General features: G+C 42.7%; 2 protein-coding genes and 4 pseudogenes across 2 annotated transcripts; 1 reads left to right on the forward strand and 5 right to left on the reverse strand.

Annotated features, from left to right (window-relative positions):
• The first annotated feature begins 2,553 nt into the window (after positions 1–2,553).
• Positions 2,554–7,264, forward strand: LOC147800376 (protein SPATA45 homolog). Its single transcript, XM_087144197.1, has 2 exons — positions 2,554–2,972; positions 4,854–7,264. The coding sequence occupies exons 1-2, from the start codon at positions 2,714–2,716 to the stop codon at positions 4,874–4,876; spliced, it is 282 nt and encodes a 93-aa protein (XP_087000323.1). The 5' UTR covers positions 2,554–2,713; the 3' UTR covers positions 4,877–7,264.
• A 2,139-nt stretch (positions 7,265–9,403) lies between these two features.
• LOC147800377 (uncharacterized) lies at positions 9,404–13,807 on the reverse strand. Its single transcript, XM_087144192.1, has one exon. The coding sequence runs from the start codon at positions 12,960–12,962 to the stop codon at positions 12,342–12,344; it is 621 nt and encodes a 206-aa protein (XP_087000318.1). The 5' UTR covers positions 12,963–13,807; the 3' UTR covers positions 9,404–12,341.
• A 454-nt stretch (positions 13,808–14,261) lies between these two features.
• On the reverse strand, positions 14,262–15,665 carry LOC147800378 (uncharacterized; annotated as a pseudogene).
• A 914-nt stretch (positions 15,666–16,579) lies between these two features.
• Positions 16,580–18,639, reverse strand: LOC147800379 (uncharacterized; annotated as a pseudogene).
• Positions 18,640–20,413: 1,774 nt separating this feature from the next.
• LOC147800380 (uncharacterized) lies at positions 20,414–21,916 on the reverse strand (annotated as a pseudogene).
• A 1,225-nt stretch (positions 21,917–23,141) lies between these two features.
• LOC147800381 (uncharacterized) lies at positions 23,142–24,954 on the reverse strand (annotated as a pseudogene).
• Between the last annotated feature and the right edge of the window lie 1,113 nt (positions 24,955–26,067).

Genomic DNA, 26,067 nt, shown 5'->3' on the forward strand with positions numbered 1-26,067 from the left:
TATAATTCATTTTTAACATATGGACCTTAAGTTGTCGTATTTTCAGTAGTGTGAAATGTCAGTGCGCTTCTTCCTATCAATCCTATCTTGCGTTGAGGATTTCTCCCGGGGTAGCATCACAGTTGTGCCATGAATTTCGGAAAACTCGTAGCATGAAAAACAAAAAGGCAATAAAACACCCTTTGAAAATCTTGAGACAAAGTTGAAATTAAGGTTAACTGAGACAGAAAGGTGCTCGTTGAAGGTTTACGTTAAAGAAATTGATTGTAAGCTGTCCTTTGTTGCAAATTCAAATTGTCAAAATGTAACTTGATGCAAGATAGGTTGTCACTGAATATTCAAATTGTATACATCACATGATCGCGTCATCGTTTTATGCCATTTCACACGTCAATCTGAGTACAAGCCAGTGTTGGAGCAAAGGGTTTGATCCTCAAGGCCAAGACTTTGACCCACAAGCCTTACGTCCAAGGCTTTATTAACCCTGAAGGTCTAGGTCCTGCAGTGTACTACGTCTGTAAATCATGTCACATCATATCATGACTTGAGTATCGTCGGATTGTTAGTTGTTCTCAATGCCGGCCAAAATAGATTTGTTATTTTATTACAGTGATATCAAATCGTCGGTTGTCGCCATGCTATGTGACTGTTATGCAGCATATAATTGTGCCGTCGCGTCGTGTCGTTGCATCGTATTATCCTGCCGTCGTGTCGCACTTTGGCGTCCGATCGAGCCTTGCGTCGTGTCGTCTTGTTTGCACATTGTGCTGTTGCGTTGTGCCGTCGCAACGCACGTTTGCGTCATGCCGGCGAGCTGTCGCGTCGTGCTATTGCAGTGTAGAGTCTTTGTCCTGTTGTCGCCTCACATTTTTGGAAAATAGACGCACCCTTACAGACGTCGCCCTGTTCCTACAGACTCATTAAAAATATCTATAGACCGACAATAGAGGCCGCAAGAGCGTAGTCTCTATGCTCGAGTTCGGGCGGCCTGTTCTTGACACGGGTTTCTTGTTCTCGCGCTCGAACAGCGCTAGCGGGAACACGACTTCAGAACACTGTTCTCAGAACAGGATCACACACCACCTCCTCGTCAGGGTTTTACAGGAACACACGAAAGAACTCGTGAGATGTTTATTTTTGAACCAGCCGCAAAAAAAATAGCGAAATGGCTTACGAAGCCAGAGACAATGGAAAGTTTACAAAATTAACAATTATTTTCCATAACAAAGAAATGAATTTTCCTTTTTTTAAACAGAAAATAACTCTGTCCAATTTTCTAAAGTTTACTTTGAAAGCACGTACATGGATGCCACCATGTTGCATGCAACAACCAGCGATGACTGGTTGTACGTTCCCGGCGTTCGAGCGTCCGACTAACGAGCACCAAATTGAGCTGTTCGTGAACATACAAGAACAAGCCGCCCAAACTCAGCCTATGGTTGCTCTTCACAGGTTATTTATGGTTGCACAACAGCAAATACGTGCCCATAGAAAACAGCGCAAAATCGGACCGAAATGGTGCCGCGCCGCCTGTTGACTCTCGTAGAGAGCTTGGCCTCCATTTTTCAGCAGTAACACTATGCGCTCAGCTCTGAATGTAGCCGCCCGCCTCTACCCAAAATAGGCCCGCAATTTGGGGCTTTTTGTGAAAGAAATTCCCCGAACAGTAAACTATCAGTCCCAAATTCGCGATCTATAGAAATATTTCCACGTTCCCTCCTGATTATGGCATGTCTTATTGTAATATCCCCGTGGGATCACAAAATATCAATGAGCTCGCGCGCAGAAATACATGGAAAATGGTGGAATAGATAAATACCCTAACTTCAAAACATCAGGAAAAATACTCACGAGAATCTCAGGCGTTTCAAATGCACTTCAAATTAAAGCCCAGTTCATGATTTTCAAATTTCCATTCATTAACCGATGACCTCTGAAGATATTTATTTGAATTTTATCGCTGGAATATTCTTTAATTGTGCATAATTAAATTCCTTATACCGAGGGGTGAATTTGGCCACCCTTTTTGATTTAGTCACGGGCCGTCTGTTGCACAGACATACAAACGCATAGACCACCGGGTCTTATTCAAAACTACAGGGGTTTTTCGCGACCTGCGCGACGCCTGTCAAAAATCAAAACTACGAGGCAAACTCACTCCGCGATATAGGGAATTTACGCATAGTTAAAGAATTCCAGCCATAAAATTCTACGAAGCCATTTTGATTGAAAAAAAAAAACCTCTTACTTAATCTGGCCCAGAGGGATTCAAAACAACAGTGCGGTTGGAACAGTTGAAAAGAAGAGATAGCTGTACCCGGCCGGGAAGAGCAAAAAAGGCGAACATATTTGGGAGCACGTGTAAAAAAAGGACAGGCACTGAACGTCCTGCCATCTATCGTTTCGCCGTTGTTTGGCCATACTTTTTTAAAATCATGGGTATACGCCCAAGACTTGGCGGTCTATGCGTTTTTGTCTGCGGTCTGTGGTACCAATCATAGACTTAACCAACAGGTTGTCAATAACGCCCTCTTTTGATTGCACGGCGAGGATAATGATCAACCGTTGCTAACGAGCGTGGGACCGGTTGCTATGTGTAAATAAAGAGCGTCCTCAATTGACAATATTGAAGCATTCACCTTGTACGAAGTGGTTATATGTGTACGGTGTAGGCCTAGATTTCTTTCCCAGACTTTTGAAAAAGTTCTACAACATGTCCAAGAATACCGCCCAGAGCGTTGACAGTCACCAGTCAAACATGTATGAGATCAACATGCAACGAGAATCGTGGTGCACGGTGGAGATGAATAGTCGGCAGGACTGGTGCAGAGCCGAGCGGAAACACAGCAAGAACGCTTTCAAAAGCACCGTGTTCAGCGAGGGACAGTCACAGCCCGAAAGCGATTCCCGCTGTACCTTTGAAGTTAACGACAAGACGCACAAGGAGCGGAGGCATTTCCCGAACAAATCATGTAAGTTCTTGTGGAACATTGTGAACTCGATTACCATACAAAATAAAAAGGAGCAAGCATTGCCCCTTTTCCTTCCCACAATGCCTTTCTACTATTGTGCAAAATCACTCATGCAGTATTTGCGATAAGACTCAGGCCTGGGCCTGTGTAGGCCAACAGGGTGTTGGTCACCTTGCCCCATTTGAATCTGAAAATTGCCTTTTGCCTTGTCTTTATGGCCACTAGTACAAGGTTTCCGTTTCCACTTTGGCCCACTGAGTTGTCAGGTTGTGCTTGATTGTTTTTGAAAATGTTGATAGCAACGAGCAGCCCCCAACAGAATTAGGCCCCTATGATGATTTCAGATGTAAAATCACTAAATGACAAATTTGGCATAACAAATGCCCCTTCTGTATAGATGGTGTGGATTAACACGTCAGAATTGCATTACACCAAATATGCCCCATAGAAAACAGTGATAGCGCCACCTGTTGACTCTTGGGAAGAGGGTGCCCTCCATTTTTCAATGGAAATTCAGTTATGGCCAGATGATCACTTTTGTTTCAATTTTATGGGGGTCAGCCACAATTTTTATTTTACTTGCCTTTCCCCAAAGATACCCCTAAAATAGTAGTAAAACTATACTGTACGGTTCGTGTATGTGCTTAGCTCTGAATATAGCTGCCTGCCTCTATCCAAAAGAGGCCCGCAATCTGGGGCTTTTTGTGAAAGAAATAACCCAAACTGGAAACTGGAAATCAGTCCCAAATTCGAGATTTATAGAAATATTTCTATGATTCTTCCTGATTTTGACATGTCTTATTGTAAACATCCCGTGGGAAAATTAAATTTTAATGAGTTCGCGCGCATAAATACAATGATTTGGTGGAATTCACCCTTAGCCCTGTGACAGTGGATTTGATAATAAAATGGAACTAATGAAAGATTTCAACTGTCATCAAACTTTCCCCCATAGTCTCTCATGGATCGACCCCGGTCTTTTCTTCCATTTCAGTCCTTCCATTTGAAACATTTCACGATAGGAGCAGTAAAGTTTTTGGAATCCATTACCAACAGACTTGACCTGTAAATTAGACAGGAACACAAAATTGAATTTTAATTAAAAAAAACACAACAAAGACATCACCAGGCAGCGAGAGATCATCTTACCAGTGTGCACTGTCTGATACTTGAGATTGCTTGACATTACAAATGCAATATTCACATTACGTGATCGATAAAGAGTTGAAGTAAACCAAAGGTTTCGATAACTAGTATATTTTGATGCAACTAAGTATGTGCATTACAACTCTTTTCAACATAACTTCGCTCCTAAAGGCAAAGACCATCGCTGACTTTGCCAAATCGAAAGAATTAGATAAATTTGTTGCCTGGCCATGTTACTCTGTATTGCATTACTTTGCATAGGCTTGTAGGCAGAGATCTTATTGACGATTATGTACATGTAAGCTTTTCTTTGGCAAATTTCCTAAATTGGAATCTTTTGGGCATTAACAGTCCAGGTTGCAGCATCTGCCTATAAGTTCAAACTAAAAGTAATAACGTTTACACCGGGGGTGAAGTGGTAACCTGTAGGGTGAAATGGGGCAAAGTGGGTATAGTGCAAATTAATTGAGGATAAGTGGCATGTCTGGGGGGCACACATTTTTTTCAGGGCAAAACGAGAAAAGAAGTTACAGCTGCATAGTTATTTTTCACAGATTCCAAATGGAGGGAGCACATGCATCCACTTGGCAACCCCCCCCCCCCCATTAGGGCAAAGTGAAATGGGGTGAAACTGTAAAGTCAGGTACTTCACCCACAGCTCAAGCCCCTTTGTCTCTATGATTTAATTGATTTGGGTGATGCTTATCAAAATACATGTAATTGCTTATTCTACAGACTACAGCCATCTAGCGATTTAACTGCCAAAGAAACAGTGGGCCATGTGCAACACTTAAGTGAATGGGCAAGTTTCAAGTCATCTTCACTGGACACTGGGCTGACGAACTGGAACTTGGTCACACGTAAATCTGCTTAGTTTGAGAAGAATATGCTGGTGTGTGCTGACGCAGAATTAAACTTTCTGCTGGCCTCAGTGTTAGATTTGTGGTCAGTTTTGTAGTTAAATCATCGCAAGGCCTCATGAGACTATCAAAAGACTTCCAAGAATTCCAGTCGGGCTATTTAAGCGCACTGCAACAAGAGCATCATTTATTTTACTTGTAACTGTTCGTGTGTACATCTTGAAGATACTGATTTTAGTTAATTAAGGGGGTAATACCTAATCTCTGTTTACTGCTGTATTATTATTGGAGGTCGGCTTTTATGACTTTAACTCTATCACATGTATGTAGCTCTGGCCATACATAAGCACATGTACTGGACGTACATTACTAGAAACTGGTTTCACTGTAATTTTCTTTAATCCTTTGAAACACTGCATAACCATGATACAATCAAAATGTACATATATTTTGTATATAAATTGCTTTTCATTTGTCTTTATTTTCTATAAAATGCTTCTGAGAAGTCATGTAAGGGGTGAGATTTGTCCAGAATTTCCTTGAATCCCAGATTTCTTAGCAACAGTTTCCTGATTACAGGACCTTTCAACCAATCTTTCTTAATATCTTGAAACTCCTGAGTTGATCACTAAGGCATCTTACAAACTTAATATATAAGCTGATGTGGAATACAAGATATGGGTGGTTTTAGGACACTTTCAGGCAAACAAAAATGAATACTACAGACTCTATGAGACCCTCAAAACCTCTGGTTATTATTTTGTAAGGATTTTATTTCCTACAATACAATGTGTAAACAATGTACATCAATAGCTGACCTTGCAAAATCTACATACATTGTACATTGTTTAAGCAAGATTGTGACAAGAGCATAGTATTTGTTCAAATGCTGTAACTAATGTCTATCAGGAAGCCAATCAGCAGGCCCATTCTACATACATGGAGCAAAAGCTTAGCCACCATGCGGCAATTTATTAATGTGTTAAAAACGCACAGACCGCCAAGCCTTGGGTGTATACCTATGATTTTAAAAAGTATGGCCAAACAACGGCGAAACGATAGATGGCAGCACGTTCAGTGCCTGTACTTTTTTTACACGTGCTCCCAAATATGTTCTCCTTTTTTGCTCTTCCCGGCCGGGTACAGCTATCTCTTCTTTTCAACTGTTCCAACCGCACTGTTGTTTTGAATCCCTCTGGGCCAGATTAAGTAAGAGTGTTTTTTACAATTAAGATGGCTTCGTAGAATTTTATAGCTGGAATTCTTTAACTGTGCGTAAATTTCCTATATCAAGGGGTGAATTTGCCCCGTAGTTTTGATTTTAGACGGGCGCCGCGCAGATCACGAGAAACTCCTGTAGTTTTGAATAGGACCTGGTGGTCTATGCGTTTATATGTCTGTGCAACAAACAGCTCGTGACTATATCAAAAAGCGTGCCCAAAACAAACCCTCGGTATAAGGAATTTAATTATGCACAGTAAAAGAATATTCCAGCGATAAAATTCAAGGAAGCCATTATCGATTATGAAACTTCCTCTGTTTACTTATTAAATTTTGCTCATGCAGATTCGAAACAATTTTGCGGCTGCAACATTTGAAAAGAAGAGACCATAGCAGCATTAAAGACGGAACGTATTTTGAGAGCACATGTAAACAAACACATGCTATCTAACTGCACCACACACAAGTCACACTAAATGCACTTGTAGACTTTGCGTTATGTCTGTGATTGCCATTGCCATTACGCGGTTTGTATACACGACGTCGCCTGTCACGTCGTACAGTGAGCCAGCTCAAGGTCAAACTGCGCCAAAATTGTTTGGCGTATTTATTTGTGTTAATATGAAGGTATTGGGGGTTTTATGACCATCCAAAGACAATAGACATAATTCCAACACGCTGTGACGTCATTTAGATGCTGGATTTTTATTGGCTGAAATATGAGTGCGTCTTGTATTGTGTTTTTGACGAGAATTTGAAAATGTCTTCTTTGATTAAGTTTTCAGGTATTTTAATTGTTATACAAATGTATGTCAATGGTTTATAATCGCATTTGAAGCAATGTTCATAATATTTTATAACCATTATAATTTTGATTTTGTATTACCACCCGATCGTTGTTTTCAAAATGAAAACAATCAGAAGTGAACAAATTAACAAATTTTACTCAACACTATGACAAAATATTTATTTTGTCAAGGTATGAAACCAAAAAAATAAAGAAAAATTGATTCTAAGTAAACATAAGAATTAACCAATAATCATTCATTTTGCGGCGTAACTCATTTCTACCCGTTTGTGTTTGTTATTTAGTAGTTCAAATTAACACTTATATACTAAGCGCGTCAAAACAAAATATAGTTTTAGGCAATATCGGTTAGATAGCTGAATTATGCATGTTCACTTTATTTCCAGTCACATAGCATGGCGACAAGCGACGATTTGATTTCACTGTAATAAAATAACAAAAAGGCTCTCATTGAGAACAACTCCCAATCCGACGATACTCAAGTCATGATTGTTACTGAACGTCATCGTCAGTGCACTGGTATTAGACCTTACTTTTTAAAAGAATATTGCTACTATCCCTGAATGAACCAGGTTTTTCTTTTCGGACCATCTCACAGGTGGTGTTTGTGTATGTGGGGGATAAGCCCCAAGAACTCGGCCGTCCCATGCTAGATCAATCTAAAACTCGTGGTGCATTCAAAAACATGGCGTTTGAGTGCATCTGATTTTTTTGGTGAAGTTTTTTAGAAGCTGTATTTCAACACAACGTGATGTTTGTTGTTATGGTTCGCAACCTCAAGAGCGTCGGAAAGCGTCCGTTGAACACGTCATTGGAAAAGTTCACATTAAATTTTGGTGGACATGTCTCGGGGGAAAAGGTGGTTTGCGAAAATTGTGAGTCCAATTTTCATAAAATTGAAATCGATGGGTTTTACAAAAATGTATTTGCAACAATATCAATGAAAACGTGGGGGATGGGTCGGGTTCCAACCTGGCTGTGTAAAGGTTAAAGGGATTGGCGTTTACTTATTTTGCTATACGGTAAACCTCGGCTAATAGGTCAGAATTGTAAACCCAGAAAAAACTTGAGAATATGCTTATTGTGTCATGCATGCACATTACAATGCAGCTATACTTTTAATGGCATGAGTTGTGTACCATTATTATGAAAATTCTCACAATAACCGGACCCTCTAGTTTCAAGTCACTAGGCATTTGTCAACCCACTTCTTGGTCCGTCCCATTACAAAATTCGATGAAAATAATTACAAATACATGTATTGTCAAAATACCGGTACGTGATTAGCGAGAGTTAAATTATAAGGGTGCTCTGGTCAAGTGAAGATCATGGACATTTCGGCTCTGAATTTGAAAATGGCACAAAGAACTCCGTATCAAAAACAGCAAGACTTTGGATATTCCCCAGCAATGATATCTTACATTTCTCTAGTTCTTACTTTAATTGTAGCTTTGGTACCTTGTATGTGTATTTGTTTTTTCGGGGGAGGGGGTGTAAACTTGTGGCTCAAAAACGGTCATAAAGTGAAGGGAGTCGGGATGCATCGCCCATCTCAAGTATATAAGCATACATGTGTATTGAGCAATATTAAAAATAAGGTAGCACTTTAGGATAGGTTAAAATAGGCCCAAGTATCTAGCCAAAACCTCCACACCCGGCAACGGTTTTGGAATCAATCATGTTCGTATACAGTATATCCGAAATTCAGTGGTTATGTCGGGGGTGGGTAGGACCGAATGGTATTGCTGATTCCAATTGTCCGATTCCGGGTATCAAAACGGGCCAAATTGCTCGTTCCTATGACGACTGATAAAATCAACGACAAGCAGACCTAAGGAGGGCCGTCATCATCGAATCCTCAATTGCGTTTGGGAGCAAGGAATTAAAAAATCAGAAGCGACCACGGTATGTGGTAAAATGTTATGGACGAGCTTGAGGGTGCATCCTTATAGTTTGAAATTTTGTGTATGCATGCATTTAAAAAGCATTTTGAAAACAACATAAAAACGGTGAAAGCAAATGGGTGGTTTTCGACATGACTGACAAAACAACCACGGTATATACATGCAATGTATGTAAATTACAAGATAGTGGTCGTTAATGGAACTTTTAAAAGTCTCCAATTTTAATGTATGCGTTTGTAGCATGTGTCCTCTACAGTCACTTGTAAAACGGAAGGATGCAAAAAATTTATCTTCTTTTCCAGTTTTGATGATTGGTGATTGAAGTTTTAATGCTAATTAACAAAAGACAAATGCTTTGGCAAACGTTTCATGCACAACGGCTGTTGTTACGGGGTCCTGTCCGTCTCATCTGAACTATTACATGTATACATTTTTTATCGAGAGTTAACTTGATACTTGAAATAAACACCACACTTTTATACACAAGCGGTATTGAGATTGTAAAAGGTTTATTTACATCATTTTGTAGACAATTTCGTAAAAAGGCTGTACACAGGCTGACACTGCCTGACTGAAAACATAACATGGAAATTCGTTTATAAAGTAAGTTTAATGACAAGGAACGAGGTTGATATTTTCAGCCAATGTTTATATTGTGTAGACAATTTCAGCTACGTCTGGCAGTTTATCGCACGATACTGCATGCATTAATATACCATATAATATGTTATTAATATAAGAACATGTAAGCACAACCTTTTTAAATAGTCATGCAATGCCACGTTGGATGCTGTTCCTACAAATGGATATTTTTACCGTCGCAAATTTTGTTTACTTTGGTATATTGGTGGCGCTGAAATAAATCTTTTCCATTGTGCACATTTTGGATGCACCAATTAGATAATGACATCACAGCTGCAGTATCCTCATTTGGCAGGGAAGACGTGGGCAATTTCAAATTTGTTGAAGTGCACTTTTAATTTATAGGGCAACCTAAGTGATGGCACATAGCTTTCTTATACGTCTAAGAGTTGTGACAAGTTGCACAGAACATAAAGTTCCTGGTGAAAGCTCATCATCAACTCTTTTTTAACGGGCGAGAGTGTGTAACTTCATAAAGTAAAAAAGCAGAGGTGAAGTGTGGTTGACAGGTTTGGTGCCCTTTTTTGAAAGTGGGTATCTTTGTATGTAATGCATAGGCCTCATAAAGTGTATAATGTGTTAACCTTATTGTAACGTCCTTTAACGGATATTTGTAGGTTCCCAACTTTCCCTGAAAGTTTGATGGCAACATGGCAGACTTGTAATTATGGCGATACTACACGCTTTTTCGGTAACACACGCTCTATAAAGTATATTTAGATCGAGAAAATAATAAAGCATACCTTTGTTATATGAAACTATAGTTACAGTGACATTTGACACTCAATGCGTCTTGTCTTTGTTTTTCACGGGCCTCAACCCGCAAATTTGAACCTGTGCAGTAACGACATTAGACGAAGTTTTGATGTTGTCAGCAAGCATGTATTTCTGCCAAAACTGGTTAAAACCTGAAATGGAGTTTGATCTAAATAATTAGAAAAAAAAAAGAACGCGCTCGAGACCACTGTAAGATTTTGTGAATACTTGAAGATGGCGCAGTGTTGAAAGTGGATAACAGGGGGTTGGGGATTTTCCCTTGCGGGAAGATCAAACGGAACGACCGGCAGCAGAAATGGGAAAACCGATTTGTGGCAGCCATAACATTCTTTATACGTTCTTTTGAAGGGGAACTTTCGAGTAAAAAAACAAACAAAAACAAAATTGCATGGCATTTTATACGGTATGCACTAAATTAACCCATTAGCACCTGTACATATACACAATATTGATATCTGCTCATTAGAGAATATTGTGAAAAATAGGAACTAAAGGGTTAAATGGATATAAATACTTTCTGCAGAACAGCTTCAGGGGAAAGGTGTGCGAATAAAAATTTGAAAAGCTTTCAAAACTTTCCTTAATGGTCTGTCCCTTAATGTATCTTTAAAATCGCCCGAAATGGATTTTAATGGTCTTAGTATCAGGAAGGATTATGGCTCAGCGACTTGATATGCGACAGTGTAACTCAATTATCAAACCCACTAGAAGTCTGAAATGCGATGACGGGGATATCCAGCGGGAAGGGGGCAAACCGTTTTGTGAAAACTGAAAACTCCAGCACTTTAGAAGTATGGTAATGGCCCTTTTGTTGAGGATGTATTTGATCATTTAGTTAAAAAAGAACAATCATTCAAGAAAAAGAATCCCAATTTTACTCCCATGGACTAGAGAATGGTTTCCACATCGATGTAAGAAACGCAGAGAGCAACGCAATTAAGACGCAAACTGCAACGCCCACAAATGGAAACATTTGGTGCGTTCGATTAGCTTCCCTGAATACACCAGTGTTAAACGCAAAGGAAGCCTCGAAATGAGGGTTATCGAACGCTACAGTGTACTCGCCAAAGCATTCTGGGAAAAGGTCAAGTCCTCGCCACGTTCTATCATGGACGTCCATGCACGAACAGTCCATCTGTAACGTCATTACGCTCCGGCAACCTCCAGAGACCCGCTCGCCAGCCGGGGTAGTAGTGGCTGACACCAGGGCAAGCACGAGGATCACGTGATGGCTGAACGAACGCTCACGTGTAAGTTTGATTTACACGTGTAAGCTAATCGGATGCATCCATGATGTTGGTCTCGCTGACAACTCAGACAAACACAAACCAGCTCGCGCACGATCGGCAAAGTTCAGTTAGGTTCAACTTTGCTGACTGTCTGCGTTGAGTTGCCGTGGTATTCCCATACAAACACGCCTGCTGACATGACCGGCATACAACGATGTCCCTCTTCCTTTGTTTCACGAATTTTGCCCATTGTTCTCCTCGGTGCTTAAATATTACACCCTTATGATCAACTAAATAGCTGAAGATCAATGAAATGCATGAAACTGGAGTACAGGTTTGGCATCATGAGGCCGAACTGTCAATCTATGAGCACATTTTTCGCAAAGAATCATGGAGTTTCAGACGCCATTTTGTTCAACTTTTAGGTGTACATGTAATGACATGCACCGTCTCTTCCGTTCGTGTCTGCGTCTTCATGTCCTGGGGACCGTCTGCGTTACAAACGACCATATGGAAACCAGACCTTAAACCTAAACATTTACATTACCACTAATGAAATGAATTATCGATTGGAAAGTACGATTAAACGGATGGGATTCGGAAAGAAAGCGTACACATTGCTGCATAAAAAGATAGAATGGATCCACAGCGAGAAGACAATGCCAGAATAAAAAGTGGCACTGCTGATCAATGCTAGACTGTTATTTTACTAGAAATTTGAAATTTATACTTATTCACACTTTCAAATATAAGTAAAAGCAAAAACTGGAGCTGCCCCTCAATTAGTCAGTAACTATCTTGGCCTTTTTCGCATCTTCCTTTGTATGAACCATGCGGACTTCTTCTTGCAGTTTCTCTGGACCGAGTCCTGTGTAAAATATGGGCACATTCTCCCCTTTGGCTTCCCCCGTCTCATCGCTGGGTTCTGCCCCAGTCCCCTCACCGCGAATTAGAGGTGCATAAGGGGTCCTTGAGAGTGATTTGACAGCGGGGAGTTCCGTGGCGGATCCGCTGCACCCCGCTTGGTCCGTTCCTTCGTTTTTTGGCAAGCTATCGGGTGCTGAATTGGCGGTTGATGGATCGTCAGGCTTTGTGACCTCGTCTCTTCCACCTCTGACCGATTGGAGTTGCTGCTGTCTGTGAGTCAGAGGCAAGCTCTGCTTGGCCCGCAGATTTGCAGGCCTAGTGACGACCTCATCGATGAGGAGCAGCAAACCACTTCGGTGTCGGTCCAAGCTCTCCGGTGACTTCTTAAACCGTCTCTTTTGGCGGTCCATGACGGCGGTGCTGTAGGCCCGCTCCCCGTCGATGCGCCGCATGACGTTGCTCAGCCGGCTGCGCTCCTCGTCGTTCAGCACGGAGACACGTGACGCAGTGGGTCTGGTCTGACGCACAATGTTCATGTACTTGCTGTACGTGGCCGACTCTGATTTGCCGATGTTCACGCCGCTTTCACCACTAAGCGCGCAGGCCTTTAGAGGATCCAGATACGTTTCTGTAATATGAAAAGAGAACAATCTAGTTTCATATCGGTGCTCACAAAATTGAATGTTTCGATCGTGTGATGCCAACCTTCAACAAATTGGATCCCCTTTTACCCTGCACAACCTCTCGAAAAACACGTAATGATGAGTATAATACGAATAATGGCGACAGATGCTTAAGTACCGTATATATGTACACGTGTGTATTTGGGAAGCCTGCAGGATATGGGTCGGATATACCGCAAGATCTATACTCGAGCTCCACATGAAAAAGAAGTTACAGGTATAAAGAAATAATGGCTTTGCAAATCACATATGTGGTCTTCACCTTTTTTAACTTTCAGTCTCAATTTCAACTTTACCATCCAGTAACAGATTTCTCCTAGCCCTTACAACACAAGCAGGGGCATAAATCTGAGTTTGGGAGGTGGTGGCAATAATCCTGAAACTTGCCAACCGTGGAAATTTCCCCGGAAATGTGTATGTAATGGGGGGGGGGCTCTAACGCTGGGGGCGCTGTCGTCTGTGTGCATGTCGGTGTATGCAGTAGTTGCCTGCGCTGTTTTGTCAATTATGCTCTACCTGTTATTTTCCATGACGTTGGCATTTTCGTATTAATTCCTAGCTTCCTCTTTCATTCTTCGTTTCTAAAATTTTCACTCTACAAATCTAGAGAATGGCCCTTTGGTACACCCTGTCAAAATTGCATAGAGATAAACCCCAATCTCCTCGTGAAATACGCCATTCATCAAACACACCTTAAGATTATAACAATAAAACTCGCAGAGACGACAGCACACACGACAGAAAGCAGAAGGGTGGATGACGATTTGTAAAACGCAAGAGGCGACTCCTGCAATGGGCCGTGCTCTGCTCTCTTGTATCGCTGTTCTTAAAATGTTAATCGTTTAGCTGGAAGAGTTTGGTCACCACATGCGATGGAGGATTTGCCTCTTCATTCCCAAGACATGATTTATGATCAATTCACTAATGTCTCTGCATATCTCATCACAACGCTCCTGTTACACCATTAAATCTATTTATGCTGCGTACAATCAAGGATGTACATTTATTGTTACTAAAGAGGCTTTTCACTCTAACGGTTTAGCAGATGGCGTCTGAAATGCAATTGACTTGTACTTGGTATGTATTCTATTCACCTGTTCGGCAAAGTTCAGCTAGGCTCAACTTTGCCGACTGTCTACGTCGAGTTGCCGTGGTATTCCCATACAAACACGCCTGCTGACATGACCGGCATACAACGATGTCCCTCTTCCTTTGTTTCACGAATTTTGCCCATATTCTCCTCGGTGCTTAAATATCACACCCTTATGATCAACTAAATAGCTGACCATCAATGAAATGCATGAAACTGGAGTACAGGTTTGGCTTCATGAGGCCGTACTGTCAATCTATGAGCACATTTTCCGCAAAGAATCATGGCGTTTCAGACGCCATTTTGTTTCATGTTTTGGGTGTACATGTAATGACATGCACCGTCTCTTCCGTTTGTGTCTGCGTCTTCGTGTCTTGGGGACCGTCTACGTTACAAACGACCATATGGAAACCAGACTTTAAACCTAAACATGTACATTACCACTAATGAAATGAATTAGCGGTTGGAAAGTACGGTTAAACGGATGGGATTCGGAAAGAAAGCGTACATATTGCTGCATAAAAAGATAGAATGGATCCACAGCGAGAAGACAATGCCAGAATAAAAAGCGGCCCTGCCAATCAATGTTAGACTGTTATTTTACTAGGAAAGTTAATGCTAGAAATTTGAAATTTATATTTATTCACACTTTCAAATATAACCAAAAGCAAAAACTGGAGCTGGCCCTCAATTAGTCAGTAACTATCTTGGCCTTTTTCGCATCTTCGTTTGTATTAACCATGCGGACTTCTTCTTGTAGTTTCTCTGGACCGAGTCTTGTGTAAAATATGGGCACATTCTCCCCTTTGGCTTCCCCCGTCTCATCGCTGGGTTCTGCCCCAGTCCCCTCACTGCGAATTTGCAGTGCATAAGGGGCCCTTGAGAGCGATTTGACAGCGGGGAGTTCTGTGGCGGACCCGCTGCACCCCGCTCTGTCCGTTCCTTCCTTTTTTGGAAAGCTATCGGGTGCTGAATTGGCGGCTGATAGATCGTCAGGCTTTGTGACCTCGTCTCATACACCTCTGCTGTCTGCGAGTCAGAGGCAAGCTCTGCTTGGCCCGCAGATTTGCAGGCCTAGTGACGACCTCATCGATGTGGCGCAGCAAACCACTTCGGTGCCGGTCCAAGCTCTCCAGTGACTTCTTGAACTGTCTCTTCTGGCGGTCCATGACGGCTGTGCTGTAGGCCCGCTCCCCGTCGATGCGCCGCATGACGTTGCTCAGCCGACTGCGCTCCACGTCGTTCAGCACGGAGACACGTGACGCAGTGGGTCTGGTCTGACGCACAATGTTCATGTACTTGCTGTACGTGGCCGACTCTGATTTGCCGATGTTCACGCCGCTTTCACCACTAAGCGCGCAGGCCTTGAGAGGATCCAGATAAGTTCCTGTAATGTGAAAAGAGAACAATCTAGTTTCATATCGGTGCTCACAAAATTGAATGTTTCGGTCATGTGATGCCAACCTTCAACAAATTGGATCCTCTTTTGCCCTGCACAATCTCTTGAAAAACACGTAACAATGAGTTTAATTCGAATAATAGCGACAGAAGCTTAAGTATCGTGTATATGTACATGTGTGTATTTGGGAAGCCTGCAGGATATGGGTCGGATATACCGCAAGATCTATACTCGAGCTCCACATGAAAAAAGAGTTACAGGTATAAAGAAATAATGGCTTTACAAATCACATATGTGGTCTTCACCTTTTTTAACTTTCAGTCTCAATTTCAACTTTACCATCCGGTGACAGATTTCTCCTAACCCTTACAACACAAGCAGGGGCATAAATCTGAGTTTGGGAGGTGGTGGCAATAATCCTAAAACTTGCCAACCGTGGAAATTTCCCTGGAAATGTGCATGTAACGGGGGGGGGCTCTAACGCTGGGGGCGCTGTCGTCTGTGTGCATGTCGGTGTATGCAGTAGTTGCCTGCGCCGTTTTGTCAGTTATGCTCTACCTGTTATTTTCCATGACGTTGGCATTTTCGTATTAATTCCTAGCTTCCTCTTTCATTCTTCGTTTCTAAAATTTTCACTCTACAAATCTAGAGAATGACCCTTTGGTACACCCTGTCAAAATTGCATAGAGATAAACCCCAATCTCCTCGTGAAATACGCCATTCATCAAACACACGTTAAGATTATTGCAATAAAACTCACAGAGACGACAGCACACACGACAGAAAGCAAAAGGGTGGATGACGATTTGTAAAACGCAAGAGGCGTTTCCTGCAACGGGCCGTGCTCTGCTCTCTTGTATTGCTGTTCTTAAAATATTAATCGTTTAGCAGGAAGAATTTGGTTACCACATGCGATGGAGGATTTGCCTCTTCGTTTGCGAGACATGATTTATGATCAATTCACTAATGTCTCTGCATATCTCATCACAACGCTCCTGTTACACCATTTAATCTATTTATCCTGCGTACAATCAAGGATGTACATTTGTTGTTACTAAAGATGCTTTTCACTCTAACGGTTTAGCAGATGGCATCTGAAATGCAATAGACTTGTACTTGGTATGCATTCTATTCACCTGATCGGCAAAGTTCAGCTAGGCTCAACTTTGCCGACTGTCTGCGTCGAGTTGCCGTGGTATTCCCATACAAACACGCCTGCTGACATGACCGGCATACAACGATGTCCCTCTTCCTTTGTTTCACGAATTTTGCCCATTTTCTCCTCGGTGCTTAAGTATTACACCCTTATGATCAACTAAATGGCTGACCATCAATGAAATGCATGAAACTGGAACACAGGTTTGCATCACCAGGCGGTACAGTCAATCTATGAGCACATTTTCTGCAAAGAGTCATGGAGTTTCAGACGCCATTTTTTTTTAACTTTTAGGGTGTACATGTAATGACAGGCACTGTCTCTTCCGTTCGTGTCTGCTTTTTCGTGTCTTGGGGACCGTCTGCGTTACAAACGACCATATTGAAACCAGACTTTAAACCTAAACATGTACATTACCACTAATGAAATGAATCAGCGGTTGGAAAGTACGGTTAAACGGATGGGATTCGGAAAGAAAGCGTACATATTGCTGCATAAAAAGATAGAATGGATCCACAGCGAGCAGACAATGCCACAATAAAAAGCGGCCCTGCCAATCAATGCCAGACTGTTATTTTACTAGGAAAGTTAATGCTAGAAATTTGAAATTTATATTTATTCACACTTTCAAATATAACTAAAAGCAAAAACTGGAGCTGGCCCTCAATTAGTCAGTAACTATCTTGGCCTTTTTCGCATCTTCGTTTGTATTAACCATGCGGACTTCTTCTTTTAGTTTCTCTGGACCGAGTCTTGTGTAAAATATGGGCACATTCTCCCCTTTGGCTTCCCCCGTCTCATCGCTGGAATCTGCCCCAGTCCCCTCACTGCGAATTTGCAGTGCATAAGGGGCCCTTGAGAGCGATTTGACAGCGGGGAGTTCTGTGGCGGACCCGCTGCACCCCGCTCTGTCCGTTCCTTCCTTTTTTGGAAAGCTATCGGGTGCTGAATTGGCGGCTGATAGATCGTCAGGCTTTGTGACCTCGTCTCATACACCTCTGCTGTCTGCGAGTCAGAGGCAAGCTCTGCTTGGCCCGCAGATTTGCAGGCCTAGTGACGACCTCATCGATGAGGAGCAGCAAACCACTTCGGTGTCGGTCCAGGCTCTCCGGTGACTTCTTAAACCGTCTCTTTTGGCGGTCCATGACGGCTGTGCTGTAGGCCCGCTCCCCGTCGATGCGCCGCATGACGTTGCTCAGCCGGCTGCGCTCCTCGTCGTTCAGCACGGAGACACGTGACGCAGTGGGTCTGGTCTGACGCACAATGTTCATGTACTTGCTGTACGTGGCCGACTCTGATTTGCCGATGTTCACGCCGCTTTCACCACTAAGCGCGCAGGCCTTTAGAGGATCCAGATACGTTTCTGTAATATGAAAAGAGAACAATCTAGTTTCATATCGGTGCTCACAAAATTGAATGTTTCGATCGTGTGATGCCAACCTTCAACAAATTGGATCCCCTTTTACCCTGCACAATCTCTCGAAAAACACGTAATGATGAGTATAATACGAAAAAATGGCGACAGAAGCTTAAGTACCGTATATATGTACACGTGTGTATTTGGGAAGCCTGCAGGATATGGGTCGGATATACCGCAAGATCTATACTCGAGCTCCACATGAAAAAGGAGTTACAGGTATAAAGAAATAATGGCTTTGGAAATCACATATGTGGTCTTCACCTTTTTTAACTTTCAGTCTCAATTTCAACTTTACCATCCGGTGACAGATTTCTCCTAGCCCTTACAACACAAGCAGGGGCATAAATCTGAGTTTGGGAGGTGGTGGCAATAATCCTAAAACTTGCCAACCGTGGAAATTTCCCTGGAAATGTGCATGTAACGGGGGGGGGCTCTAACGCTGGGGGCGCTGTCGTCTGTGTGCATGTCGGTGTATGCAGTAGTTGCCTGCGCCGTTTTGTCAGTTATGCTCTACCTGTTATTTTCCATGACGTTGGCATTTTCGTATTAATTCCTAGCTTCCTCTTTCATTCTTCGTTTCTAAAATTTTCACTCTACAAATCTAGAGAATGACCCTTTGGTACACCCTGTCAAAATTGCATAGAGATAAACCCCAATCTCCTCGTGAAATACGCCATTCATCAAACACACGTTAAGATTATTGCAATAAAACTCACAGAGACGACAGCACACACGACAGAAAGCAAAAGGGTGGATGACGATTTGTAAAACGCAAGAGGCGTTTCCTGCAACGGGCCGTGCTCTGCTCTCTTGTATTGCTGTTCTTAAAATATTAATCGTTTAGCAGGAAGAATTTGGTTACCACATGCGATGGAGGATTTGCCTCTTCGTTTGCGAGACATGATTTATGATCAATTCACTAATGTCTCTGCATATCTCATCACAACGCTCCTGTTACACCATTTAATCTATTTATCCTGCGTACAATCAAGGATGTACATTTGTTGTTACTAAAGATGCTTTTCACTCTAACGGTTTAGCAGATGGCATCTGAAATGCAATAGACTTGTACTTGATATGCATTCTATTCACCTGATCGGCAAAGTTCAGCTAGGCTCAACTTTGCCGACTGTCTGCGTCGAGTTGCCGTGGTATTCCCATACAAACACGCCTGCTGACATGACCGGCATACAACGATGTCCCTCTTCCTTTGTTTCACGAATTTTGCCCATTTTCTCCTCGGTGCTTAAGTATTACACCCTTATGATCAACTAAATGGCTGACCATCAATGAAATGCATGAAACTGGAACACAGGTTTGCATCACCAGGCGGTACAGTCAATCTATGAGCACATTTTCTGCAAAGAGTCATGGAGTTTCAGACGCCATTTTTTTTTAACTTTTAGGGTGTACATGTAATGACAGGCACTGTCTCTTCCGTTCGTGTCTGCTTTTTCGTGTCTTGGGGACCGTCTGCGTTACAAACGACCATATTGAAACCAGACTTTAAACCTAAACATGTACATTACCACTAATGAAATGAATCAGCGGTTGGAAAGTACGGTTAAACGGATGGGATTCGGAAAGAAAGCGTACATATTGCTGCATAAAAAGATAGAATGGATCCACAGCGAGCAGACAATGCCACAATAAAAAGCGGCCCTGCCAATCAATGCCAGACTGTTATTTTACTAGGAAAGTTAATGCTAGAAATTTGAAATTTATATTTATTCACACTTTCAAATATAACTAAAAGCAAAAACTGGAGCTGGCCCTCAATTAGTCAGTAACTATCTTGGCCTTTTTCGCATCTTCGTTTGTATTAACCATGCGGACTTCTTCTTTTAGTTTCTCTGGACCGAGTCTTGTGTAAAATATGGGCACATTCTCCCCTTTGGCTTCCCCCGTCTCATCGCTGGGTTCTGCCCCAGTCCCCTCACTGCGAATTTGCAGTGCATAAGGGGCCCTTGAGAGCGATTTGACAGCGGGGAGTTCTGTGGCGGACCCGCTGCACCCCGCTCTGTCCGTTCCTTCCTTTTTTGGAAAGCTATCGATGCGATGGAGGATTTGCCTCTTCGTTTGCGAGACATGATTTATGATCAATTCACTAATGTCTCTGCATATCTCATCACAACGCTCCTGTTACACCATTTAATCTATTTATCCTGCGTACAATCAAGGATGTACATTTGTTGTTACTAAAGATGCTTTTCACTCTAACGGTTTAGCAGATGGCATCTAAAATGCAATAGACTTGTACTTGGTATGCATTCTATTCACCTGATCGGCAAAGTTCAGCTAGGCTCAACTTTGCCGACTGTCTGCGTCGAGTTGCCGTGGTATTCCCATACAAACACGCCTGCTGACATGACCGGCATACAACGATGTCCCTCTTCCTTTGTTTCACGAATTTTGCCCATTTTCTCCTCGGTGCTTAAGTATTACACCCTTATGATCAACTAAATGGCTGACCATCAATGAAATGCATGAAACTGGAACACAGGTTTGCATCACCAGGCGGTACAGTCAATCTATGAGCACATTTTCTGCAAAGAGTCATGGAGTTTCAGACGCCATTTTTTTTTAACTTTTAGGGTGTACATGTAATGACAGGCACTGTCTCTTCCGTTCGTGTCTGCTTTTTCGTGTCTTGGGGACCGTCTGCGTTACAAACGACCATATTGAAACCAGACTTTAAACCTAAACATGTACATTACCACTAATGAAATGAATCAGCGGTTGGAAAGTACGGTTAAACGGATGGGATTCGGAAAGAAAGCGTACATATTGCTGCATAAAAAGATAGAATGGATCCACAGCGAGCAGACAATGCCACAATAAAAAGCGGCCCTGCCAATCAATGCCAGACTGTTATTTTACTAGGAAAGTTAATGCTAGAAATTTGAAATTTATATTTATTCACACTTTCAAATATAACTAAAAGCAAAAACTGGAGCTGGCCCTCAATTAGTCAGTAACTATCTTGGCCTTTTTCGCATCTTCGTTTGTATTAACCATGCGGACTTCTTCTTTTAGTTTCTCTGGACCGAGTCTTGTGTAAAATATGGGCACATTCTCCCCTTTGGCTTCCCCCGTCTCATCGCTGGGTTCTGCCCCAGTCCCCTCACTGCGAATTTGCAGTGCATAAGGGGTCCTTGAGAGCGATTTGACAGCGGGGAGTTCTGTGGCGGACCCGCTGCACCCCGCTCTGTCCGTTCCTTCCTTTTTTGGAAAGCTATCGGGTGCTGAATTGGCGGCTGATAGATCGTCAGGCTTTGTGACCTCGTCTCATACACCTCTGCTGTCTGCGAGTCAGAGGCAAGCTCTGCTTGGCCCGCAGATTTGCAGGCCTAGTGACGACCTCATCGATGTGGCGCAGCAAACCACTTCGGTGCCGGTCCAAGCTCTCCAGTGACTTCTTGAACTGTCTCTTCTGGCGGTCCATGACGGCTGTGCTGTAGGCCCGCTCCCCGTCGATGCGCCGCATGACGTTGCTCAGCCGACTGCGCTCCACGTCGTTCAGCACGGAGACACGTGACGCAGTGGGTCTGGTCTGACGCACAATGTTCATGTACTTGCTGTACGTGGCCGACTCTGATTTGCCGATGTTCACGCCGCTTTCACCACTAAGCGCGCAGGCCTTGAGAGGATCCAGATAAGTTCCTGTAATGTGAAAAGAGAACAATCTAGTTTCATATCGGTGCTCACAAAATTGAATGTTTCGGTCATGTGATGCCAACCTTCAACAAATTGGATCCTCTTTTGCCCTGCACAATCTCTTGAAAAACACGTAACAATGAGTTTAATTCGAATAATAGCGACAGAAGCTTAAGTATCGTGTATATGTACATGTGTGTATTTGGGAAGCCTGCAGGATATGGGTCGGATATACCGCAAGATCTATACTCGAGCTCCACATGAAAAAAGAGTTACAGGTATAAAGAAATAATGGCTTTGCAAATCACATATGTGGTCTTCACCTTTTTTAACTTTCAGTCTCAATTTCAACTTTACCATCCGGTGACAGATTTCTCCTAACCCTTACAACACAAGCAGGGGCATAAATCTGAGTTTGGGAGGTGGTGGCAATAATCCTAAAACTTGCCAACCGTGGAAATTTCCCTGGAAATGTGCATGTAACGGGGGGGGGGCTCTAACGCTGGGGGCGCTGTCGTCTGTGTGCATGTCGGTGTATGCAGTAGTTGCCTGCGCCGTTTTGTCAGTTATGCTCTACCTGTTATTTTCCATGACGTTGGCATTTTCGTATTAATTCCTAGCTTCCTCTTTCATTCTTCGTTTCTAAAATTTTCACTCTACAAATCTAGAGAATGACCCTTTGGTACACCCTGTCAAAATTGCATAGAGATAAACCCCAATCTCCTCGTGAAATACGCCATTCATCAAACACACGTTAAGATTATTGCAATAAAACTCACAGAGACGACAGCACACACGACAGAAAGCAAAAGGGTGGATGACGATTTGTAAAACGCAAGAGGCGTTTCCTGCAACGGGCCGTGCTCTGCTCTCTTGTATTGCTGTTCTTAAAATATTAATCGTTTAGCAGGAAGGATTTGGTTACCACATGCGATGGAGGATTTGCCTCTTCGTTTGCGAGACATGATTTATGATCAATTCACTAATGTCTCTGCATATCTCATCACAACGCTCCTGTTACACCATTTAATCTATTTATCCTGCGTACAATCAAGGATGTACATTTGTTGTTACTAAAGATGCTTTTCACTCTAACGGTTTAGCAGATGGCATCTGAAATGCAATAGACTTGTACTTGGTATGCATTCTATTCACCTGATCGGCAAAGTTCAGCTAGGCTCAACTTTGCCGACTGTCTGCGTCGAGTTGCCGTGGTATTCCCATACAAACACGCCTGCTGACATGACCGGCATACAACGATGTCCCTCTTCCTTTGTTTCACGAATTTTGCCCATTTTCTCATCGGTGCTTAAGTATTACACCCTTATGATCAACTAAATGGCTGACCATCAATGAAATGCATGAAACTGGAACACAGGTTTGCATCACCAGGCGGTACAGTCAATCTATGAGCACATTTTCTGCAAAGAGTCATGGAGTTTCAGACGCCATTTTTTTTTAACTTTTAGGGTGTACATGTAATGACAGGCACTGTCTCTTCCGTTCGTGTCTGCTTTTTCGTGTCTTGGGGACCGTCTGCGTTACAAACGACCATATTGAAACCAGACTTTAAACCTAAACATGTACATTACCACTAATGAAATGAATCAGCGGTTGGAAAGTACGGTTAAACGGATGGGATTCGGAAAGAAAGCGTACATATTGCTGCATAAAAAGATAGAATGGATCCACAGCGAGCAGACAATGCCACAATAAAAAGCGGCCCTGCCAATCAATGCCAGACTGTTATTTTACTAGGAAAGTTAATGCTAGAAATTTGAAATTTATATTTATTCACACTTTCAAATATAACTAAAAGCAAAAACTGGAGCTGGCCCTCAATTAGTCAGTAACTATCTTGGCCTTTTTCGCATCTTCGTTTGTATTAACCATGCGGACTTCTTCTTTTAGTTTCTCTGGACCGAGTCTTGTGTAAAATATGGGCACATTCTCCCCTTTGGCTTCCCCCGTCTCATCGCTGGGTTCTGCCCCAGTCCCCTCACTGCGAATTTGCAGTGCATAAGGGGCCCTTGAGAGCGATTTGACAGCGGGGAGTTCTGTGGCGGACCCGCTGCACCCCGCTCTGTCCGTTCCTTCCTTTTTTGGAAAGCTATCGGGTGCTGAATTGGCGGCTGATAGATCGTCAGGCTTTGTGACCTCGTCTCATACACCTCTGCTGTCTGCGAGTCAGAGGCAAGCTCTGCTTGGCCCGCAGATTTGCAGGCCTAGTGACGACCTCATCGATGTGGCGCAGCAAACCACTTCGGTGCCGGTCCAAGCTCTCCAGTGACTTCTTGAACTGTCTCTTCTGGCGGTCCATGACGGCTGTGCTGTAGGCCCGCTCCCCGTCGATGCGCCGCATGACGTTGCTCAGCCGACTGCGCTCCACGTCGTTCAGCACGGAGACACGTGACGCAGTGGGTCTGGTCTGACGCACAATGTTCATGTACTTGCTGTACGTGGCCGACTCTGATTTGCCGATGTTCACGCCGCTTTCACCACTAAGCGCGCAGGCCTTGAGAGGATCTAGATAAGTTCCTGTAATGTGAAAAGAGAACAATCTAGTTTCATATCGGTGCTCACAAAATTGAATGTTTCGGTCATGTGATGCCAACCTTCAACAAATTGGATCCTCTTTTGCCCTGCACAATCTCTTGAAAAACACGTAACAATGAGTTTAATTCGAATAATAGCGACAGAAGCTTAAGTATCGTGTATATGTACATGTGTGTATTTGGGAAGCCTGCAGGATATGGGTCGGATATACCGCAAGATCTATACTCGAGCTCCACATGAAAAAAGAGTTACAGGTATAAAGAAATAATGGCTTTACAAATCACATATGTGGTCTTCACCTTTTTTAACTTTCAGTCTCAATTTCAACTTTACCATCCGGTGACAGATTTCTCCTAACCCTTACAACACAAGCAGGGGCATAAATCTGAGTTTGGGAGGTGGTGGCAATAATCCTAAAACTTGCCAACCGTGGAAATTTCCCTGGAAATGTGCATGTAACGGGGGGGGGGCTCTAACGCTGGGGGCGCTGTCGTCTGTGTGCATGTCGGTGTATGCAGTAGTTGCCTGCGCCGTTTTGTCAGTTATGCTCTACCTGTTATTTTCCATGACGTTGGCATTTTCGTATTAATTCCTAGCTTCCTCTTTCATTCTTCGTTTCTAAAATTTTCACTCTACAAATCTAGAGAATGACCCTTTGGTACACCCTGTCAAAATTGCATAGAGATAAACCCCAATCTCCTCGTGAAATACGCCATTCATCAAACACACGTTAAGATTATTGCAATAAAACTCACAGAGACGACAGCACACACGACAGAAAGCAAAAGGGTGGATGACGATTTGTAAAACGCAAGAGGCGTTTCCTGCAACGGGCCGTGCTCTGCTCTCTTGTATTGCTGTTCTTAAAATATTAATCGTTTAGCAGGAAGAATTTGGTTACCACATGCGATGGAGGATTTGCCTCTTCGTTTGCGAGACATGATTTATGATCAATTCACTAATGTCTCTGCATATCTCATCACAACGCTCCTGTTACACCATTTAATCTATTTATCCTGCGTACAATCAAGGATGTACATTTGTTGTTACTAAAGATGCTTTTCACTCTAACGGTTTAGCAGATGGCATCTGAAATGCAATAGACTTGTACTTGATATGCATTCTATTCACCTGATCGGCAAAGTTCAGCTAGGCTCAACTTTGCCGACTGTCTGCGTCGAGTTGCCGTGGTATTCCCATACAAACACGCCTGCTGACATGACCGGCATACAACGATGTCCCTCTTCCTTTGTTTCACGAATTTTGCCCATTTTCTCCTCGGTGCTTAAGTATTACACCCTTATGATCAACTAAATGGCTGACCATCAATGAAATGCATGAAACTGGAACACAGGTTTGCATCACCAGGCGGTACAGTCAATCTATGAGCACATTTTCTGCAAAGAGTCATGGAGTTTCAGACGCCATTTTTTTTTAACTTTTAGGGTGTACATGTAATGACAGGCACTGTCTCTTCCGTTCGTGTCTGCTTTTTCGTGTCTTGGGGACCGTCTGCGTTACAAACGACCATATTGAAACCAGACTTTAAACCTAAACATGTACATTACCACTAATGAAATGAATCAGCGGTTGGAAAGTACGGTTAAACGGATGGGATTCGGAAAGAAAGCGTACATATTGCTGCATAAAAAGATAGAATGGATCCACAGCGAGCAGACA

This window comes from Acanthaster planci, linkage group LG01, assembly GCF_054643075.1.
Source record: "Acanthaster planci isolate LZ-2023a linkage group LG01, COTS_SCS, whole genome shotgun sequence".
In the NCBI taxonomy this organism is placed as follows: Eukaryota; Metazoa; Echinodermata; class Asteroidea; order Valvatida; family Acanthasteridae; genus Acanthaster; species Acanthaster planci.

What these genes read in the sequence shown, in the direction of transcription:
- LOC147800376 (XM_087144197.1), top strand. Translation starts at nt 2,714, where the DNA reads ATGTCCAAGAATACCGCCCAGAGCGTTGACAGTCACCAGTCAAACATG. An exon ending in GCATTTCCCGAACAAATCAT is followed by an intron (nt 2,973 to 4,853) that starts GTAAGTTCTTGT and finishes CTTATTCTACAG; the next exon opens with ACTACAGCCATCTAGCGATT.
- LOC147800377 (XM_087144192.1), bottom strand. Translation starts at nt 12,962, where the DNA reads ATGAACATTGTGCGTCAGACCAGACCCACTGCGTCACGTGTCTCCGTG.